This window comes from Epinephelus lanceolatus, chromosome 16, assembly GCF_041903045.1.
Source record: "Epinephelus lanceolatus isolate andai-2023 chromosome 16, ASM4190304v1, whole genome shotgun sequence".
In the NCBI taxonomy this organism is placed as follows: domain Eukaryota; kingdom Metazoa; phylum Chordata; class Actinopteri; order Perciformes; family Serranidae; genus Epinephelus; species Epinephelus lanceolatus.
In genome coordinates this window covers 25766702-25786697 of record NC_135749.1, presented here as the reverse complement: position 1 = coordinate 25786697, position 19996 = coordinate 25766702, and the positions used below count along the sequence as shown (strand labels likewise).

Sequence of the window (19996 nt, the reverse complement as noted above, 5' to 3'; positions counted from 1 at the left end):
ACTTAAACTCAAGGACTTTTTCCCTCAAAGAGTATTGCTGCAAGTGCCATTGAGCAGCACAATTAACTCTTTATTGCTCCAGTGGAGCTGCTCATTAGCTGATACAAGGAAGGCGTAAATGGCAGCTTTAGGTGTGATGCTTCTAGTGCAGAAGTGAAAAACTAAACTGATCTGCACAGCAAAATGATGTATCTCTAACTGGTATTTGTGACACAAAAATTTTATGTTAACGATATTTATCTTCTGATTTGTTTTACTGACATTTTTCAACAAATCCCCATTTTTTTTTTTCATTTTCTCAAAAGAAACTTTTCACACGTTTAATGTTCTCTAAAAAACAAGCAGCCTTTAAGGAACTTTGCTTATAAAACAATGTAGAACTAGAAATATTTATCCAAATTAGGATTTTTCTTATTTAAAGGGTTACTTTGGTAATATTAATTTCATTGTCCTGAACCCTATTTTCTCATGTTTTGTGTCTGACTAATGAGAACATCAATTTTTGAAACTGGTCCTGTATTGAGTAAGACTGATAACCAGCAGCAGCGAAACCAGCTGCATGTAACCACTTGGGGCATTTGTGCATCATCAATTTACGTCCACTAGAAGTGCATGTTTTTGTCACTGACAGGCTCAGATTATTATTCTTAGGGTCTGACAACATTATTCAAAGAGATAGACCTTTTTGTTAAAGAGTAAACTTCTTTTTGTTTAACTAAAAACAGCCCCGAAATTGCCATTTCCAAACTCACCAAACACCCTTTAAATAAACAGTCATTTTATCATGTATAGATTCAACATATTTTCATATCTAACTGGGTTAATTAAGGGTTACTTTCAACCAAATTGGAGTTGCTGATTATTGGAACAGCAAAAAGATAAACCAAGATGGTTTTTGTAAGTTTTATTTTGTGTCTGTCGACTTTAAATGAAGTGTGTTTTACAACAATTAAATTGCTGTTTATTTAAATGGAGTCTGGTGAATTTGACAATGGTGATTTCAGGGCTGTTTCTGGTTAAACAAAAAGGATCTTAGTTTTAAACAAAATAGTCTATCTCTGTAGTAGAGGTTAGATTCTCTGCCCGAGCCCGAACTCGTCAGAAAGACACGAGTCAGCCTTCAATGTCCATGTTTGTATCCTTCGGGTTTAAACTGGCCTTGGGCTCATAATTACAGTTAAAGGGACGGGTGGGCTCGGACAGAAAATACACGGGCTCGGGTGGAGTCGGGCTGGATTTTTTTGGGCCCGATCTAAGCTCTACTCTGTAGGAATCCTTTCCATAATGTTGTCAGACACTTACAAATCTGAGCTTGTCAGTGGCAAAAACATGTACTTTTAGTGGACGTAAATGGATGCTGCACGAATGCCCAAAGTGATTACATCGCAACCTGTTATGCTGTTACAGGCTGCAGCAGTCCCCTAATTTCTGGACCAATTTTGAAAATTGCTGTTCCTGATAGTCACTTATACACAAAAACATGGGTCCAGGTCAAAAAAATATTGAAGTTACCCTTTAAATAAATAAACACGATGCTGCCAATGCCAGCATTTGGCACTTTTGGAACACATTCTTTGATACTCTTTGCTATGCACATTTTCAGAAACATATTGATACCCAGCCTTAATCATTTGAGTGTGGTAATCTCCAAGGAGTGTGCTCTTGAGTAAATTCATCCTCAAACTAAGACCCCATGTGAGACTTCTGTTCGAAAGAGCTCTGAAAAAGAGCTCACAAGAAAGAAGCAATCATCTATACACATCTTTCTCCTGACTTTAATCTTTAACTCTTCCTACAGTTCAAAACGTCCTATACTGCAGGCGATGCAGTCTCTCCCCATTTCTCTCTACCCTTCAAAGATATTCTAATTAGTACTTTAGTAAGCGTGTAACAAGCATCTGACTGTGTCTTCTGTCCCCCACTGATGGAGATACCCTTTCCAAGGTCCTCAGGGTAGATAACCGAGCAGACACGTTTTCCTCACACATTCACACACACTTCTCACATTTTTTTCTAATTTGGAGAGCAGGGGACAGACGCTGTTGACACCCCATGCAGATTTGCAAGGTTTGCTCACTTTCTCAGCGCAGCATGGGTGAGAATCTGTAAGGCATGCTGTGTTAGGAGGGCGTTTTTGCAGTTTGTGTGTGCATCTTTGTCCGTGTATGTAGTGCACAGGGTTGTATAGAAGTGCATAGGAATAATTTTCATTGCATGCAAAGAGTGTGTGATTGGAGAGAGATGACAGACACAGGAAGTTGACCAGTTCTGAGAAAAATGTGTGCCAGTCCACACATTCATTCCCTGAACTGCATAGTTATTTTCAGTGTTGGACTGATTTCTGATTCAGCTCCAAGCTACTGTTAACATATAAAAAGAGTAACAGCTGCGCAGATGACTGAAATGTCATTCTGCTGAGATCCTGCCAGTTTTGGTGCCAGACCACCTCTTCACATTCAAAAAGAGCGTCTGTTGGCACGGTTTGGTTTTGGGAATGAATGTGCCCGCGTCTTTCCTGTCCTGTGTACATGCCTATTAGCGGGTTATGATTAGCTTCACCTTTTTTTTTTTTAGCTAAATGTCCTGGAAGCAGGCAAAAGAACAAAGGTCTCACGGCTGCAGTGCAGAGTTGGTTTTATCTCCGCAGTCATCTGGCCTGGCTTACCCTGGCTGCCTTTCTCCAGGCTTTGTTTCTGGGTCATACAGTTGATTCTATTCACAAACAACTCATTCTGCTCCACTTTTGAGAGTCAGCCAAAGAGAAAGAGATCACTATGAGCCTGAGCGCCCACACAGAGCAAACTTCACTTTTGATTATGGACCCACTACTGGTTTCACTTTGAACCAGCTCGGGCTGTGAAACGCTGGCGCTTGAGTTAGCACAGAAAAACAATGTTTGGCTTCTCCCATTGCCCTGGTTTGAAGCATTTTCTTTCAGCTGGATTTCTGCAATTTCATGGGGCGGTAGGGAGACATATCAGCCCAAATAAATACACATAAATAATGCACCCTCCCTCCATTAACTCTATTAATTGATCAGTTAAAACAGCTATTCTCAATCTTTTGTAACTTAAAGCCCACATTTTACTCCAGAACTTAAAGTTGCACTCTCTACGATTTCACACTTGGTTGATTTGGCGACACCTGTACTGGTGGTGAAAGCAAATGCTGTGTAATACTACAGGTCACAGGGAACTAGGGGCAGCAAAACAAACTATTGTCCTTTTAATTAAGTAGTCAGGAAAAACTGTCCTTTTTGTCATTATTTTGTGAGCAAGCTTGATCTGATTTTTATGCTGCACACGGCATGAGCCTGCGGACAGCAGGGCACAATGAAAGGAGTTTTGTTACCCTGCTAAGTTGGAGGTGTGCAGCCTGTCACTTGCAGCTCTTCATCTAACAGCTCACTGTGGCTGCTCCTGACTGTGCCATAACTCCCTGCTATATTTCAAATGGATCAGCCATCAAAAATGCAGAAACTGAAGGTTTTGTAGACGTATGTTTGATTTCACTAAAATGTTACTATTTAAAACAATATAGTCTCATGAAAGGCCCAGTAATGCACATGAGCACATGCATGCAGTTGAACTCTGCTTAAGTGGAGCTCATATGCACGTGTATAGGCTGAAGTGTTTTATATTTTATATTTTAACTTTGTTGTGAAAATGCATGTGATTTTGGATGAGACTTGAAATGAGACTTGGATTATACTGCACAAGTTGTATGAGAGTTTATAAACAAATGTTTTGATATAGTTTTGCTGTTGTTAAATGTGGACACCATATTCATGAAGAAGGTTCACCTTTTTTGGATTCTTTATTGGCCAATGAGGCCTGCGAGAAAACCAAAGTTTTATTCACAAATTCAAGGTAACATTGAATTAGCAGTAACTTGATACAGCATTTTTTTGCTAATGTCACTCTCAGCATCCAGTTTGTAATTAGGGCTGGGCGATATAACAACCATGTATGATATATCAATATATTTTCAAGCAAGATATAACACTGGTTATATTGATATAATGTCAAGTTGTGTCACATAACGTATACCAGTGTGCATCTCTCCTCTCTCACACTCTGCACCAGGGCATGTGAGCGGAGCGGACAGGGTGAAAATGTCCACTCCTCGCTTGCAGACCTGTCACTTTGCGCCGCTCGTCCGCTCCGCTTGGTTCTGCGCATTCTTCGCTCCGCTCCGGTCCACTCCATTATAAATTTTATCCTGCTCCACTCGCTCACCACTCCGCTCAAAAAAACTGCGTCGTACTACCCTAACCTGTAATCTTCTATTCACAAATAAAACATGAGCTTGGTAGCTCTTTTCCTTGTTCCACATTATCACCATCTGTTAGTTTTACAGGAATGATACACTTGTATGACTTCTCAGTGTCTTTTCTGAAGTACACAGTGTGGATGTGCGCAGGTGCAAAAATGCATTCTGGGAGGGGCATGAGCGACAGGAGAGAAATTGGAGCGAGAGATAAGGCTCCGCTCCACCTTTTAAAAAAAATAGCCGGTCCTCGTTCAACACAAAATCCTTCCGCTCCCCGCTCAGCTCTGCTCAGCTCGCATGCTCTGCTCTGCACAGCTCTGCCCCACTCACTCACTCACAAGTTCTCCAACAGCACTAAGAGAAAAACAGAGCTGCTACTCTGTTTAATCTGTCTGTTATTAAGTCTACAGTGTGACATCGGTCTATGTTGCACGTGCTACGCTAAATCAGTCTGAGCGCTGCGCTGCTAGTTTGTGTGTGAGGTGGATCATTGCGCGTCGCCATTCTTCTTGGTAGTTGTAGTCTAGTTTGTGACATGGAGACAGCGCCTGGATGCACAGAAATGCAGCGACAACACAGACTTTTCACATACAAGACGTATGTAACGTGGACAAAGTGTCTCTCGCTCCTTCCTTCCTCAGCCTCTCTGTTGATGCTCTCTGCATAAATATGATTAGTTGCCTGAATAAAGAAAAATATTTGAATATTTTCCAGCACTAGATTTATTTGAAAGGCCATGGAAAATAACTTTTTAAGTCCCCCCATGAAGATTTTTAATTGTTTCAAACTAAAATGGATTTAGGCCTACTTGATACCTTTATACTCATGTTATAGTTTTGTGTCCTGTGCTGCAAACCTTTTAACCTCTGTAGCTCCAGTGCTGTGTGCAAACAGTTAACGTACAGCCCTGCTACTTATTCCGTATCATTTTTCATTTACATGTTCTGCAGCTGTATATTTCAAACAGGAATAAAATCCCTGTCTTTGCATGTTATTTTGATCACAGTCTGTTTTTATAAAAGTGCTTGTGACATCTCAAATGTGGCTTTGACTTGCAAATGAAAACATGTAGCCCATTTCGTACAAAATACCAAGATATATATATTGCCTGTAAATACCGAGATATGAATTTTTGTCCATGTCGCCCAGTCCTATTCGTAATATTGCAATTATAGAAATATTGCAGTACTTTCATCAGTGGGCCGTCAGCTCAATCACCATTCTGTTACCTCATTTGCTGATAGATAGTGAAATGTTCGAGATTATTACTTTAAGTATTATTTTGAGGTACTTGTGTATTTTGTGAGTATGTCTTTCCTCAAAAAAAACATTGACCATCTTAGCAAAGCAAATAAAAGTAAGAAAAATATCAATATTCAGTATTCTGGCAGAGCACAATAAGTCCTGATCGCTGGTTGAACAGCACTCATCTGGTCCAGAGCCCCGGTGTAATATTACAAGATAATAATGATTAAGCAGTATATCCTGGTTACGTGCTCCTCTCATACAGACCTACACAATGTTCCTGTCTGCTGGTATTTTTCAAATTCGACTGGTTGGTAATGGCTCCTTGTTCGGAAGCATGTACAATAATTAAGAGAGACGGAGTTATGTAAGACTAATCCAGTTCTTTATTAATCTTCCTCTCAGTAATAGGAATGCATTTGGCTGTGCAGGGATGGCGCTATTCTTTAACATGTCCATTCATTTTCTCCCTCCATTTCCCCCCGTTTCACTGAATCTCATTGAGAGAAAAAAAAAAAAGGAGGCAGACATCCTCCCTCATATATCTCTCTTCCCTCACGATGCTCACGCGGCGCATGTCAGCGAGGAGAGAGGGAAGAATGTAATGGTGCTATTTATAGTAACTGTTGCTGTTTAAAAAAAAAAAAGCAGTTCTGTATCTCATAGACCCCCATCCACCCACCCTTCCTCCCTTTAAAGGATTGAGAGAAATGTAACTGTCCTTCCTCCTCTGTGCGGCTCCATTTCCCCAACCCCTATCATCATCCTGTCATCCATCTGTCCTTCTACCCCTGTAGTTTCCTGATACCATTGTTTAGATGCTCTCAGCAGAGGATGTATAATTCATTTCTCCTCCAGAGTTGTTGCACACCAGTCATGAATTGAGTCAGGGCGAGGAGGAGGAGCGGGGAAGGAGTGAGCTGGGAGGAGTGGAGGGAGGACTAAAGAGGCAGTGAGAGGGAGCAAAGCTTCGTGCTACGCATCTCAAGTTGGCTTTGTTTTAAACGTGGCCTGCTCATGTATATTCTGTCTGAGACCTCTGTTGCTTATCGGGGATCAGGACACAGCAGGTCTGCAGCTGTGCCATGTTTGGGATATAACTTTAGCGCAGTGTGATCTTCAATTAAACCTGTAAGTCAGTGTTATCCTGCTAATACTCTTTTGACCCTGGAAGACAAACTTACAGGGTGTGCTGGTTTCATTAATACACCTCACAGAGGAGAGTAAATAAGTAGGAACATTTTGTACACTGGTGGAAAAAAATACGCAGATGTTTTCCTTGAGTAGACTTACCAGTAAAACACTCCACTCCTTTCGCAGTATTGTTTCCTTCGAGTTGATGCATGTAAATGTATCAGCCCTTTGAGTTCGGATATGTTATTGCAAAATATGGTGCCAGTTTCTCCGGGACGCTCTGTAATAGTAGATGCACGTGCAACAGCTGGTGCTGCCCGCCCCACAAGACTTCATTTCAATACATCACCAGTCATCATGCATAGGTTTACATAAATAAAGATAAGATATTCATTTTAAGCACTGATTCAGCATCGCACTTGTAGGTAGGAAGGCTATGAAAGCTGAACAATCCGTCGTTCTTTGAAGGGCAGGTAGCAGACGTCCCTGTTACCTCATGTGGTGTCACACTAATCTGAAAGATGAGTGTCCGATCATATTTCATGGGTCACTTGCTCCATTGCCTTTGCTACTTGCTATCAACATGTTCTTTAAAAGCTTGGAGCAATAAAATACAACACATCTTCTTTGTTGCATCCATGTTGTTTCAACATTACAACTTGAAGCTCATGAACACACCGAATTTGGGAGATTGACCATCCGAGGACCGTGCGAATGCATCATTGGCCCTCACTGCAGAGGTCTTGACTTGAGTCTTATTCAAACCCTTCTCACTGACTCATTGTAGCAGGCAGTGTGAGCAGTTCACTATGATACAACAACAAGTGGGCGAGTAGGAAAGGTCAGGGATTCTTGAGAACTTGGATGTTCGACAGGCTGACCCATTACTGCGCAAAAGTCCTGCATTCAGACCTTCAGTATAAAAGTATTCTCAGCAAATTGTACTTGCATATCAAAGTAAAAGTACTAGGTCCAGGAAAAAAACGGTCCGTGGTACTGATATCAACATATCTCAGACAATATTAGATTGTTAACACTAGTGCCGTGCATAAGTCGGTGCATAAGTCCCATTTTACTGCTGAAGCTGCTTGAGATGGAGCTAATGTAGTTTTTTTTTTTTTTTTTTTTTTTTAATGTTGACTGGGCCGTGTCCACCTTCAGTGAGTCATAATATAAAGCTGAGGGCTTGGAGAATGGAGGTGGCTGAGCTAGCAGCTAGCAGCTTACAGTGCTTACTCCATAAACAGCGCTGAACAACAGTAACAGTGCTGAGAGAGCTAACAGTGTTAACCAGGGGGAACCAGAGGGTGGGAGCTACACCTCCGTAGCGGGGCAGTGCAAAGCAGTGGCGATGAATAAGCCAGTTACATTTTAAATAGTGGCTCACTGCTATATTTGCTGCTCTGAATGTTTAGAAGGTAAATTTTTCTTTGGTGGAACTGCTTGTGGACATCTGAAACATCACCCAAACCAACACTGCGACGCTGCTTTTTTGTAGGAGTCACAAGTCCTATAGAAAGTTTTGTATTTTAGCGGACATATTATCATGTCATGTCTTTCAGATAAAACCTTGATCTGGAAAGTACCATGTAAATATAGCTGTCAAAGAAATATAGCGGAGTGAAAAGTGCAGTATTTTCCTTTGAAATGTATCGGAGTAGAAGAATTAACAAACAAGAAACATTTGAGTTAAGTACAAGTCCTGTACCTTAAAATTAGGGTTGGGTGATGTGACGGTTTATACTGCGTGACAGCAGAAATGTGTTCATTGGTAGAGATTTTACAATACTGTTTCTACCATGGGAGCTATTCAGGGCAGGAGATGTAACCATTCAGGGCCATATTCTCATATGATCTCATGATCATTGCGTGATCTCTTGAGTCTTGTGATCTTGTGAATCCAGCTACCTCACAAGGTAATGTGATTTGCAAATTTGGTGGAGGAGTTGTAAATACAGAAACCTGTAACACTTGAAATGACTGTTCTTAGGAACCTCAGAGCCCTCTCCCTGGCAAAGCTTTCCAGCTCCTCCTGGGGGACCCCAAGGCGTTCCCAGGCAAGATGAGATATGTAATCTCTCAAGCATGTTCTGGGTCTACCCAGGGCCTCCTACCAGTGGGATGTGCCCGGAACCACCTCAACTGACCCCTTTCTATGCGAAGGAGCAGCAGCTCTACTCCGTGCTCCCTCCGGATGTCCGAGTTCCTTACCCTATCTCTAAGGCTGAGCCCAGTCACCTCACAAAGGAAACTCATTTCCACCGCTTGTATCCGTGATCTCATTCTTTCGGTCACTACCCGGAGCTCATGACCATAGGTGAGGGTTGGGACGTAGATGGACCAGTACATCGAAAGCTTTGCCTTCCGGCTCAGCTCCCTCTTCACCTGGACGGATCGGCGCAACACCTGCATCACTGCAGAAGCCGCACCGAGCCGCCGATCCATTTCACGCTCCATTCTACCCTCACTCGTGAACAAGACTCGGAGATACTTGAACTCCCTCGCTTGAGGCAGTAACTCTCCCCCAAGTATAAAGTACACATAAAAAAAAAATAATCAAATGTGGTTATTTTACTGTGATTTGAAATTACATATACTGTGATAGAAGATTTTAGCTGTATCACTCACCTCTACTCAGAATTGTACTGACGTAGTACTACTCTTTGGCATTCTCTCAGTGTGTGACCTCAGAGGCATATTCCGTCATCTCCACTCCCCACACATCTCCAATCATTCAACAGAATCCCTTTGACGGTACGTATACCAAACACTCCCGATTCCCCAGAAAAAGCAGTGAGAGACGTGAAACATTTTCAAAACAATCCTGAGAGGACGGTGTGATTTAAGTCATGGGGGAGGACGTCTCTCGGAGAGGTTTTGCTTTGAATATATGCAGCCTGCGGTGCATTCATACACTGAATGATACCAACTTCCCTACTTTGTTTTTGAGATGTACGGCATGTCGAAGGAGGACAGGACCACCTATACAGTAGTTTTCACCCTCTTGCTCCTGTTATTTGGACTGACAGCACAGATGATGTTGCGATTGTTGTTGTTGTCTTGTTCCGATCATTCTGAACTGTGTCAGAGTTGTTGTAATTGCTCGGTGACAGTGGCCTGACAGAAGGCACTAATTGGCTGTTTTCCTGGGCTTGCTGGGCCTGCCAGGAAACAGACTGAAATTTTTAGTTTGGCCGATATTTGGCCGTCATCTTTTGATTCCAACCAACACCATCAGGGACATAAATACATTTATTTATTGTAGACATTCATACAGCTCATTGCCTGTAATCACATGTGCCTAGAGCTAACTTCACCTTTAAGTGTTTGGTTACAGATGATTAATGTCTGTCAGTGTGTCTTGATCCGTGTACGCCTTGATGCTTTTCTTGTAGATCTTCTGCTCTGGTTTTCAAGTTCTTTCTTGCTCTCTTCAGACCATTCAGGAAAACTAAACCTTTTGAAAAACATTGCTCCGACCTCTAATCCGCAGCAGCAGCAGCCGCCACAGCAGCCTTCAGGTGTGATGAAAAGGGTCTTTGGCTCCCATTCCACATAAATGAGCCGTCTGTGTTTTTAGAACAAGTGGGCAGATTGCATGATGACAAACGGCCTATTTCAGTGACACCTTACAACTCACTGCTGGCTGTCACTTCTGCGCCCGCATCAGTGGCTGATGAGACTAAAATAGTGCCTGAGTCTGACGCTTCCTATGAAAAACAAAACTAAAAATAATCGCTTCATGGAGGCAACGGCAAAGCAGAGCGGTACAAGTTTATAAGAAGGAATGGAGTCTTCTGCTGATATTTGACTTTTGTCCTTCATCTTCTAAAAGCTCCAGTCTATAATATACCGCCTCCACTGACACACAATCTCTCTCACTTGGATAAGAATTGACTCAGTGGATTTAAAGTCTCTATTTTTAAGTTGTCTGCCTGAATTTGAACTTGACTGCCAATTTGTTGTAATAAGTAAGAGTTTTGCATGGATTTAGAGCTGTAAAACTATCTCTCACCAAGGCTCAGCTTTTTGTTTTGCTTTTCAGCGAAGAAGATCACTGTCACTTAAATAGATGCTTCTTTCTGCTAACGATTTTGTTGTATCACTAAGTTATCACTTACAGGTTACGATGGCCGAGAAAGTTCCACCTTATGGGTTGTGAACGGTTAACATTGCAATTTATGCAAAAAAAAAGTCTACACAAAGATAGTGTATTTATTTGTATCTGTGGATTTGATATAAATGCTGTGTAAAGTGTGTCTAGTGTAAAGTCAAGCTGTGTTCCAGTGCTACAGAGGTGTTATTCATTCACTTCAGAAAAAATATGCCCTGTTTTTCTGAGTTAACAAGATCATTATCTCAGAAATGTAAAAAAGTTTTAATGGAAAAAAATCTGCTCTTGTTTTCTGAATGAATGAAATAAGAGTCTTGTAAATTCTCATTTTCCTGAATTACCAAAGTTATTATTCTCTTGTTAATTCAGAAAAATTAGCATCTTTTTTTCAGGAAAAGTTTTCTTACATTTCTGAGATAATTATCCTGTTGATTCAGACATGATCAGAGAATTTTTTTTTAACTGAATGCATTACGCTTGTGTTCATATACTGGATGCTAATTCTGGGTTTTTAATAAAGATGTGTTGAAACTAGAAAAAGCAAAATACTCAAAGATGATAGTGTGCAAGCTAAACTGATTTGACTTTTTTAATCATGTTTTTGGACACTGTTGTCTTACATTGCAATGCACAACAGAAAAGAAGGAACTCCTCTAAAGTGAAAAAATAAACACAGTGGTGAGACGGCTTTATAAATATTCCTCTTAGGACATTTTTAGAACTTTGCTGAAGAGCAGCCAGGTCAAAAACGACAGGATATTGGTAAAATGTAGATTTATCGTAGGAGTCATAAAGTCAGAGAACTGACTCACTAATTACACCTGTCTAAAGTTTGCTAACATTAGACATCAACAGCTGCAGGTTATATGAACCAGATAAGGCTAAAGCAGCCAAACCAAAGAGTGTATTGAACTGAATGAGGTTGTCTTTTATTGCCCATTAATTGAACTTTATATTTGTAATAGTAAGAATGTCAAGAGTTCCAGAGTCTTGCCTCAAGTTTTCAAATGGCAGTATAGGGCTGCAGCTAACAAATCTGCCAATTATTTTCTCAATAAATTGAATGCTGTATTGATAAAATATCAGAAAATACTGTGTGTAATTTCCCAGAGCCCAAGGTGACATCTTCAAATGGTATGTTGTATCCTATCTACAGTCAAAAAATCCCAAACTATTCAGTTAATTATCGTGTATGACAAAGAAAAGCATCGAATTCTTGCATTTAATAACCATGAAACTAGCAAATGTTTGGGGTTTTGCTTTAAACCGTGACTAAAGCAATTATTTGATAATAAAAATAGCTTGGTTCATCAGTTCATCTTAAACAACTTGTATCTTTATTATTATTTTCTAGTGTCATTTGATGGTTAAATACACTGAGTTCTTGAATATTGTCTGCAACCAGTGCACACTATATCACAGTCTGCATGGTATCAGCTTGTAGTGTTGAATTGAGCCTTGGTTTCAGTGGCTACTCATCCACTGTGTAGAATTATCTGCTGCCATCTAGTGGACATTTAGCAGTACAGCATTCAGTGTGGAAGAACCTGGTGTGTTCAACATGCCCTCACATGGAAACATCATCAGCTGACAGCGTAAAAAGCAGCTGGAAATCACCTTAAATAAGAAATCTTTGAAAAATATATTATGGATACCATTAAACAGATCATATAACGCTGCTTTGAAAGCCAAAAGTACTGAAAAGCATTTTTTTTTAAGCGTTTCTACAGTGAAATACAAGTGGTTTGAGTTTAATGTGATTTTAGTTTATACTTAAAAGGTACTAATTTGTTATACTTTCAGGAAATATACTTGTGTAGTTTTTTACCCTTTGCACCGCTCATTAGTTATTTTTTCCCCCTCTTGCCCACACAGCTGTTCACTGCAACCTGAGCCAGAATGGCATCGACCACCAGATGTGCCCGGAGGACATGACGTCACAGCTGGAGGAAGAGGAGGAGTCGGTGGATGCGGGGCCTGTTCTGCTGGACGACGACAGCCCAAGCTACCATGATGTCAGCCCCCCCATGTACCAGCGCCGCTCGCCGCCACACCGCTCTGTCTCCGAGTCTGAGCTGTCACGGGTAAGAGTTGGGTTAATCCAGAGAGCACGGACATCAACACTCGTCACAAAAAAAATTACCATCTCTTACAGTGTATTTTTGAGCCAGTAATCTACTTTTTACTTCACTATATTTGCCATTTATACTTTACTTTGTTTTAACTGGTAGATTAGTCATTATTATAGTCATTATAGTCATTATTTCAATCTGACGCCCTACACTAAAATGAGAGCACTCTTATTTGAATAAATAGAACATTTTATTTCTATAACAAACAGTTAAGCAGTTTATTCCATAAGCACTCTGTGCTCATCACATTACTCGTTACGTTACAGATAGTTTTTCAGTTACACATGTAGTTACTTGTGTAGTAATGATATGAGAGATGGATTTTAAAGCATAAATCAATTTAGTTATTCATTGGCCACTTGGTGCTGCCAGAACAGGCTTTAAACAAATAAAACCGACATAGTTGTTATGGCTAATGTGTTAGCAAACAGATGGACCTTTACACATCCAGCAGACACAGAGCGACATTAGCATTCAGTCAGAGGTATGTCTCGGGCCATCTGACAATAGAACTCTACATTTAGCTCTGTTTTGGCCTTCGCCAACTCCTGAGGGAAATATCTGGCTCTGGAGCTTCTTAATGCTCAACTTTGTTCACCAGCTAGTCGCTAACTTTTTCTGGTTGTTGATTGGTGCTGCTCAGGTTATCGCTAAAAACTGATACTAGTATATTAAATCTGCACAGGCTTAAGATTTTGGTATTGGAAGCATTCTGGTTTCTGTTTGAGTCGGCTTTGGTTGCATCCAGGTAAAAACTCTGTGTTGAAAGCATAAGAGTCGGAATGTATTGGCTGAAATGCAACCTCAGAACCTGAGGATGATTTAGCTTTTTATTAAGCTTTATTTTCTAAGAAATTTTCTAAATTCATATTTTGGGCTGGGTGTCATTTTTTTTTTTTTTTTTTTTTAAAAAGCAATACCAGCACCAATAGCAGTACCTTCATTGAGTTCCTTTTTTTCATACTTTTTTTTCTTTTTTCTCTCCTTTATTCACCATTTAGTGCATACAAATATATATACGTAAAAACAAATATAAATACAAATATAAAGATAACAAGCAGTGGAATTGCTTGCAACAAGCAGTGATTAATAAAACAGGCAGATGTAAACAAAACAAATTCAAACAACAACAATAGCGACAGTGGTAGCAACACCAAAGAAAAAGAAAGAGACAAAACTAAAAAAAAAAATGTGATACTTAATGTGATACCATCATGTGAATGGAAGTATTTGGTTCCATAAAATGCCACCAGACACCACCACTCACTTTTTCTAGTTCGGGGTACAAAAGGGATTGAATGCAGGTAATGTTGACTGCAGAATTTTCCAGCCAGTAAGTGCTTTAAACCTGCATTCTTTCTAATGGCCAGCAGGGGGCAAGTCCACTGATTACAAAAATAAGTCTGATTGTATAGACGTCTATGAGAAAATGACCCCACTTCTCACTTGATTTATTACCTCAATAAACATTTCCCTAATGAGTTTATGGTCTCAATTGCTGGTTTCTATTTTGTAAATTATAGTCTCAGTTAGAGTGAAATAGACGATGAAGCAGGGCATGTTTTGGGGCGTGGCTACCTTACGAATTGTACGTTGCTACCATGGCAGTCTTTGGGTTCTCAGTCAGAACCACCCCTTGCTCATCCACAGCTCCACCTTCTCATCCAAATAAAGGCACCTCTGGCTCCATAAAACTAAGATGGCGATGGCCGAAATGCCAAACTTCAAGGCTTCAAAATGGGAGTCCACAAACCATGGGTGATGTCACGGTGACAGTCTATGATTAATCCCTATACCTGCTAAAATTTGAAATGTAAGCATTGTCATTGTGAGAATGTTAGCATGCTGACCGAAGTGTTTAGTTAAAAAAAAACAAAAAAAAAAACATAATCACACTCAAGAAACTTAAAGGGCGTGGCTGAACTGCGGTGGTTTCATCGCTTTAACATCACCTTTACTTGGTACTAAGCCGACTGTATTTGTAGTCAGATTACAGTCGAAATGTCCTCCCGCTTGCCACCCACAAGACAAATCAACCACCTACTTAATAATGCTCCCTTATGTTCCACACATCCACCTCTTCAGTACAAACAAAGAATTTAACAGGGAATAAACAAGGAGAGACAAGCTGTTGTTTCAGCTCTTCCTCAGTGTTCTGATAATAGTTCAAAGCATTCATCATCAGCGATGCAGAATAAATTCCTCACTTCCTCTCCAGAAATAGACCGTGTGGTTGGGACAGTGGGAGGAGACGGGAGTGATCGCTCACACACACACACACACACACACACACACACACAGACACATACACACTCTCATATTCTCTTTTCTGTGTGAAATCTGTGATAATCAGCTGTCAATCAAAGCAAGTGGGAGATCTTAGAGTCAGACGTAGTCCTCTGTGTAAACTCTATGAGCTTTTTGAAATACCAGACAGACAGCCAGGCTTTGGTTCAATTAGTGCAAACAAACACTTACAGCACACACACACACACACACTTTGAGAGTGTCTGTTGTTTGTGTATTGCGCTGTAAGTTAATATGTTGTGCTTCTGCGGCTATAAAGTAAAAAAAAACTCTGTGTCTGTAACATACTATCTGTGCTGTGTGGTTTCTGCAGGTCTCATGGTGTAATTTTATATCACTGCATCCTTCCGTTTGAAGCTGAATTGCATTAGAGACTCGGAGGATGTTCTGCATTAGCTGAAATAATTCAACTGACTAAGCTTTCAGTCTCAGTGTTGTGTCTCTGGACTGCAGTTAAGAATGAGTTTTTCTCTTTAGGGGGAAATTCAATAGATCAAGTGCATAAAGGCCATAATTACATAGAATGGCAATCTATTCTATCATGCAGCACAGCCAAGGGCCAGATAGCATTTATTAATGCCTGCAGGGTTTAAGCTTAATTAAGAGCTCTATGGGAGGTTTGCAGCATCGGACATGTTAACTTCACTGTTAACAGTTGAAGTCACAGGGGAGGAGCAGTTAGAGTGTCTGCAGCTTCAATAATGTCACATGTTTCCAAGTGAAAAGGAATCTGTGGGCTGAGTAAAATTTTGAATTGCAACCTGAAATCCAAATATACACCACCTGATATTGATATGATATTGCCTTAGCTGCCGTACTGTATGTAAGGCTAACCCTAATCCTATTATGATTGGGTACATTTATGTAGACCGATGAGTTCAAGGTGAATCATCAAAAGAATCAAGACAGAGTGCTTTTAATATCAGAACAATTTAAAATAATTGTGGCATATATTTTTTAAATTTCATTTTGTCTTTGAACCACTGATTGTGACAACATACCCAAGGTAAAAAGTGATGTAGCATCTCGTACTGTGTACATGCAGTAGCTCCCGCTGAACAAAAATGAAGCCAAAATATCCAGTACACAATGGTACAGCTGATGTCATTTGGAGCCAGCTCCTTGCAGTAGCGATCTCGGTAGTATCAAGTTTCCACCTATACAGCCGTCCAACCCAATCAAAAGCAGCCTCATTAATCACAGGCACACTGATTGGCCCACACACCTGTCAATCATGCCATCAGACACCCTTTTTATAGCATCAGATAACTCATTAGAACCAAGCTGATCAGGAAAACACGCATTTGAACACACATCAGCCTGATAAGAACTACCTAAAATGACAGACACCATCTTTGGGAAATTTATCTGACGTGTACTTGCGTCTTTTAGTTTGACTCATGTCCCATCCACTAACATGGAGGGGGTGGGGTTTATGACCTATACTGCAGCCAGCCACCAGGGGGCGATCAAGATGTTTTGGCTTCAGTTCTGGGGAGCTGTCATGTTGTCAGTACTGTCTATGGTGCATGCTTAAGGGTTCAGAGACTCAGAATTTGATAGATTTATCTTTCACAATGAAGTACATATCATATCATATTTCAGAGGTTGATTTGTTACGGATGACATAAACCAGTTTCTGTAAAGTAACACCAATCATACAGATATTATAAGGGCTGAATATCAATACTGGTGCAAGTACAATACCTGAAATCGATACATGACTTTGAGAAATATGAACATGATTTCTATAAAACAGTAATAATTCCAGCAACAATTATAAGATAATAAATGTTCTTACTGATGTGTTGTGTGATGACCCAGATGAAAACCACAAGCTGAGACATATTGGTCTCATAATAAAGTCGTTGCTAGAGTTTGTACCTTTTCACCTGCACCTTTGAAGAAGGTAAAGTTGTGCCAAGAATCCGCACTATAAATCAGGAGCTGTCTGATCAAACAGACGAGATACTCTGCCTTTGAACACATTTGATGGCAGCTTTTAGTACTTGAATGTTCTTCTCTCACTGCTCTGGACACATTTGGTCAAGACCAAAGAAGAATTTAGCTTTGATGCCCAAAAAAGTTTCCTGAGCTTACTGGTGTGAAACTCAACATCTCGTCAGGACTGCTGACTAACATGAAAGTGCTGTTGTTACTATGTCAAAATATGCTGAGGATTGTTTAGTTGTTGGGAAATTAAAGACATTAAAACATATTTGTCTGGTTTTTGTGTATAGCACCCACCCATAGAACCCAGAAGTGTGGACTTGTACTCAAGTCAAAAATCTGAAGACTGACAAAATTTAAGACTTTTAACCCAACTTAGACTCTAACAGCAATGACTTGTGATTTTACTTGGGCTTCAGCCTTTTGAGTTGAAAATACTTGATGCCAAGCCCAAAGACTAAATGTCTGTGCTTTAAAAAGGTGTGCCGCAAATAATTTCCCTTCATTTCCGAATCAACTAACATTAATGCCATTCAATATCAGACAAAGACAACACTTAATGCCCCAGATCAACTTTGCTTGAAGCAATCTGACAGCAGCAAATCAAGTTGGAGAGAACCATGAAGAGCTAACATTACATTACTGAGTGCCAGTAAGAAAAAATGATACCCAAGACAATATTATTTGCATGCAAAAATTTTGTGGTGGTCAAAGAATCATGCATCACAGTATGCAAAGTGCAAACAAACCTTTTTCAAAAATTTTATAGAAAAAATGTAAAAAGGCTTCATGATTTTTGTTAATATCTAGTTATTATGCTGTTAAAATGGCATTACATGTGGTGAAGAGTGAATAATGACTTGTTTATGACTCGAAACGCAAAGCTTAGGATCAGGGACTTGACTCGGGACTTGCCTGACTTGGAATTTGAGTGCAAAAAATGACTTGGTCGCACCTCTGCAGGAACCTCTGATGCCTCAATTAGCTTTAAATAAATCTGAAGACATAATAATCCAGACCTCAGTGCATTCATACCTGAAGAAAAGCATACTGAAGGTCATATCAGTTCATCACATCGGCAGTGTTAATTTTTAAATATTTGATTAAAGCTGATTTCTGCGCCCGGCTGGATTTGTAATTGAGCTGAGGCTCAGTCATAGATTAAACATGAAGCATAAAACAGCCCTTTAGACTCAGTGTAAGGCTTTAACATCCATAGTAAATCAGCTCATCACAGTGGTAATCAATATCAAGCCCAAGGTGACTATGTCTTGTTTGGTGTTAACGCACCCTGAAATATTTTATGGACCCTGCCGAATCCCAAGGTCAGAGGCAGTGAAGGGGTCTTGTGCACTTTCTTTGATGTGCCTGAGTAAAGTTGGCAAACAAGCTTCTTATGACGGCTTATTAATTTATCCAGTATAGTGTGCTATTCTCTGTCAGCCATCACAGCTCTCCGGATACACACACACACACACACACACACACACACACACACATAGACATATCTCATTTTCATCCTCATTCCTGTATGTAACAGATTAATTAATACAGGGAATTTTCATCTCCTGCCAGCGCTGGCTGAGAGAAATAGAGCGAGGCAGGGAGAAAGGAGAGTGAGAGAGAGCATGCCAGAGCTGTTAATTAGCTGTGCAGTAGAGATAGGGCAGACGACACTGGGCTCCGTGTCTCAAACAGCCAGTCACTCAGTCAACATGACACTAATGGCAGTGGCCCTCCTCCTCCTCAGCGCTTTTTCTGTCCAGTCACACTCACAAAGTGGGTGCAGTGTTCAGTCGTGACACTAGAGGGTAGTGTCTGACAGTGAATCTTACTGGTGTAACGTGAGCAAGTTTAATGTATAAGGAGAAGATCACAGTCTAATGCAACCTTGCAGTTTCTCTGGTGTTCTTGAAAATGGATCAAATAAATGGAAAATGTAAACAGAATATGAATTTCTGTGCAGTAAATTTACAGAGTGACAAATCAGAGCAACATTTATAAAGCAATGCAAGATGATAGCATATTATTTAGCATTTAAAAACAGCACATAAACATGTAATATATACAACATATCATAATGTAATTGCAAGCAGATGTGTTAACATCCATAACTGGATTCAGATAAACAGATAATAAATGACAGTATAAGTTACACAGAGTATGTCGTCAATGGAAAAGTTATAATGATTGCAAATACTGTACATGATTAAACACAAGTTTTTATAAAACTGCTAAAAAAGAGTTGAGTTTCTTAATTCTACTGAAAATTGTGTTGGATTGTCCCTAAAATGTATCTATAATAATAGACAATATAAAGAAAAGTCTGTAGAATGAAAAACATGGCTTCTTCAAACTTAAATTCTAGGCCTTATCTGGCTCAACCAACCTGTTTTCATTCCCAGTTCATTTGATACCAACACTTAAGCCCCGTTTCCACTGAGCAGTACAGTACAGGTCAGTTTGGTACACTTTTTTCCGTCTCCACTGTAAAAGTTGTGGATGGTACCAATGGATCCATTCCGTACCGTCCCTATTTTTGGTCACCCCTCTGTTGGGGTACCTAGCACACAGATCTGGTACTAAAGGTGGAGTCAGTGGAGGGTCAGTAGAGGATGGTCTGCTCAGGGCTGAGTTGTGGCTGGTTTTGAGGCTCATGTAACCACTGTTCATACTGTGGAGAGTTTTATTAGTAGACTGTAACTATAAAGTGCAAGGAAGTTTTGCTGCCTCTCGCAGCAGCTGTAGTCTGACAAAAAATAACTTAATTCACTGGGCCGGGGATATTCACTGGGTATCAACATACCTTCAATTTCTTTGAACATTACTTTAGTTTTTATAT

At 40.2% G+C, this 19996-nt stretch overlaps 1 protein-coding gene across 3 annotated transcripts in view; it reads left to right on the top strand.

Annotated features, from left to right (window-relative positions):
• The window catches only part of samd12 (sterile alpha motif domain containing 12), a 171898-nt gene that overhangs the window by 18930 nt on the left and 132972 nt on the right, over positions 1-19996 (top strand). For all 3 annotated transcript variants that reach the window (XM_033637229.2, XM_033637230.2, XM_033637227.2), the window contains exon 2: positions 12641-12849. In XM_033637229.2, coding sequence (XP_033493120.1) covers positions 12641-12849 — 209 coding nt within the window. The remainder of the gene's footprint in view (positions 1-12640; positions 12850-19996) is intronic.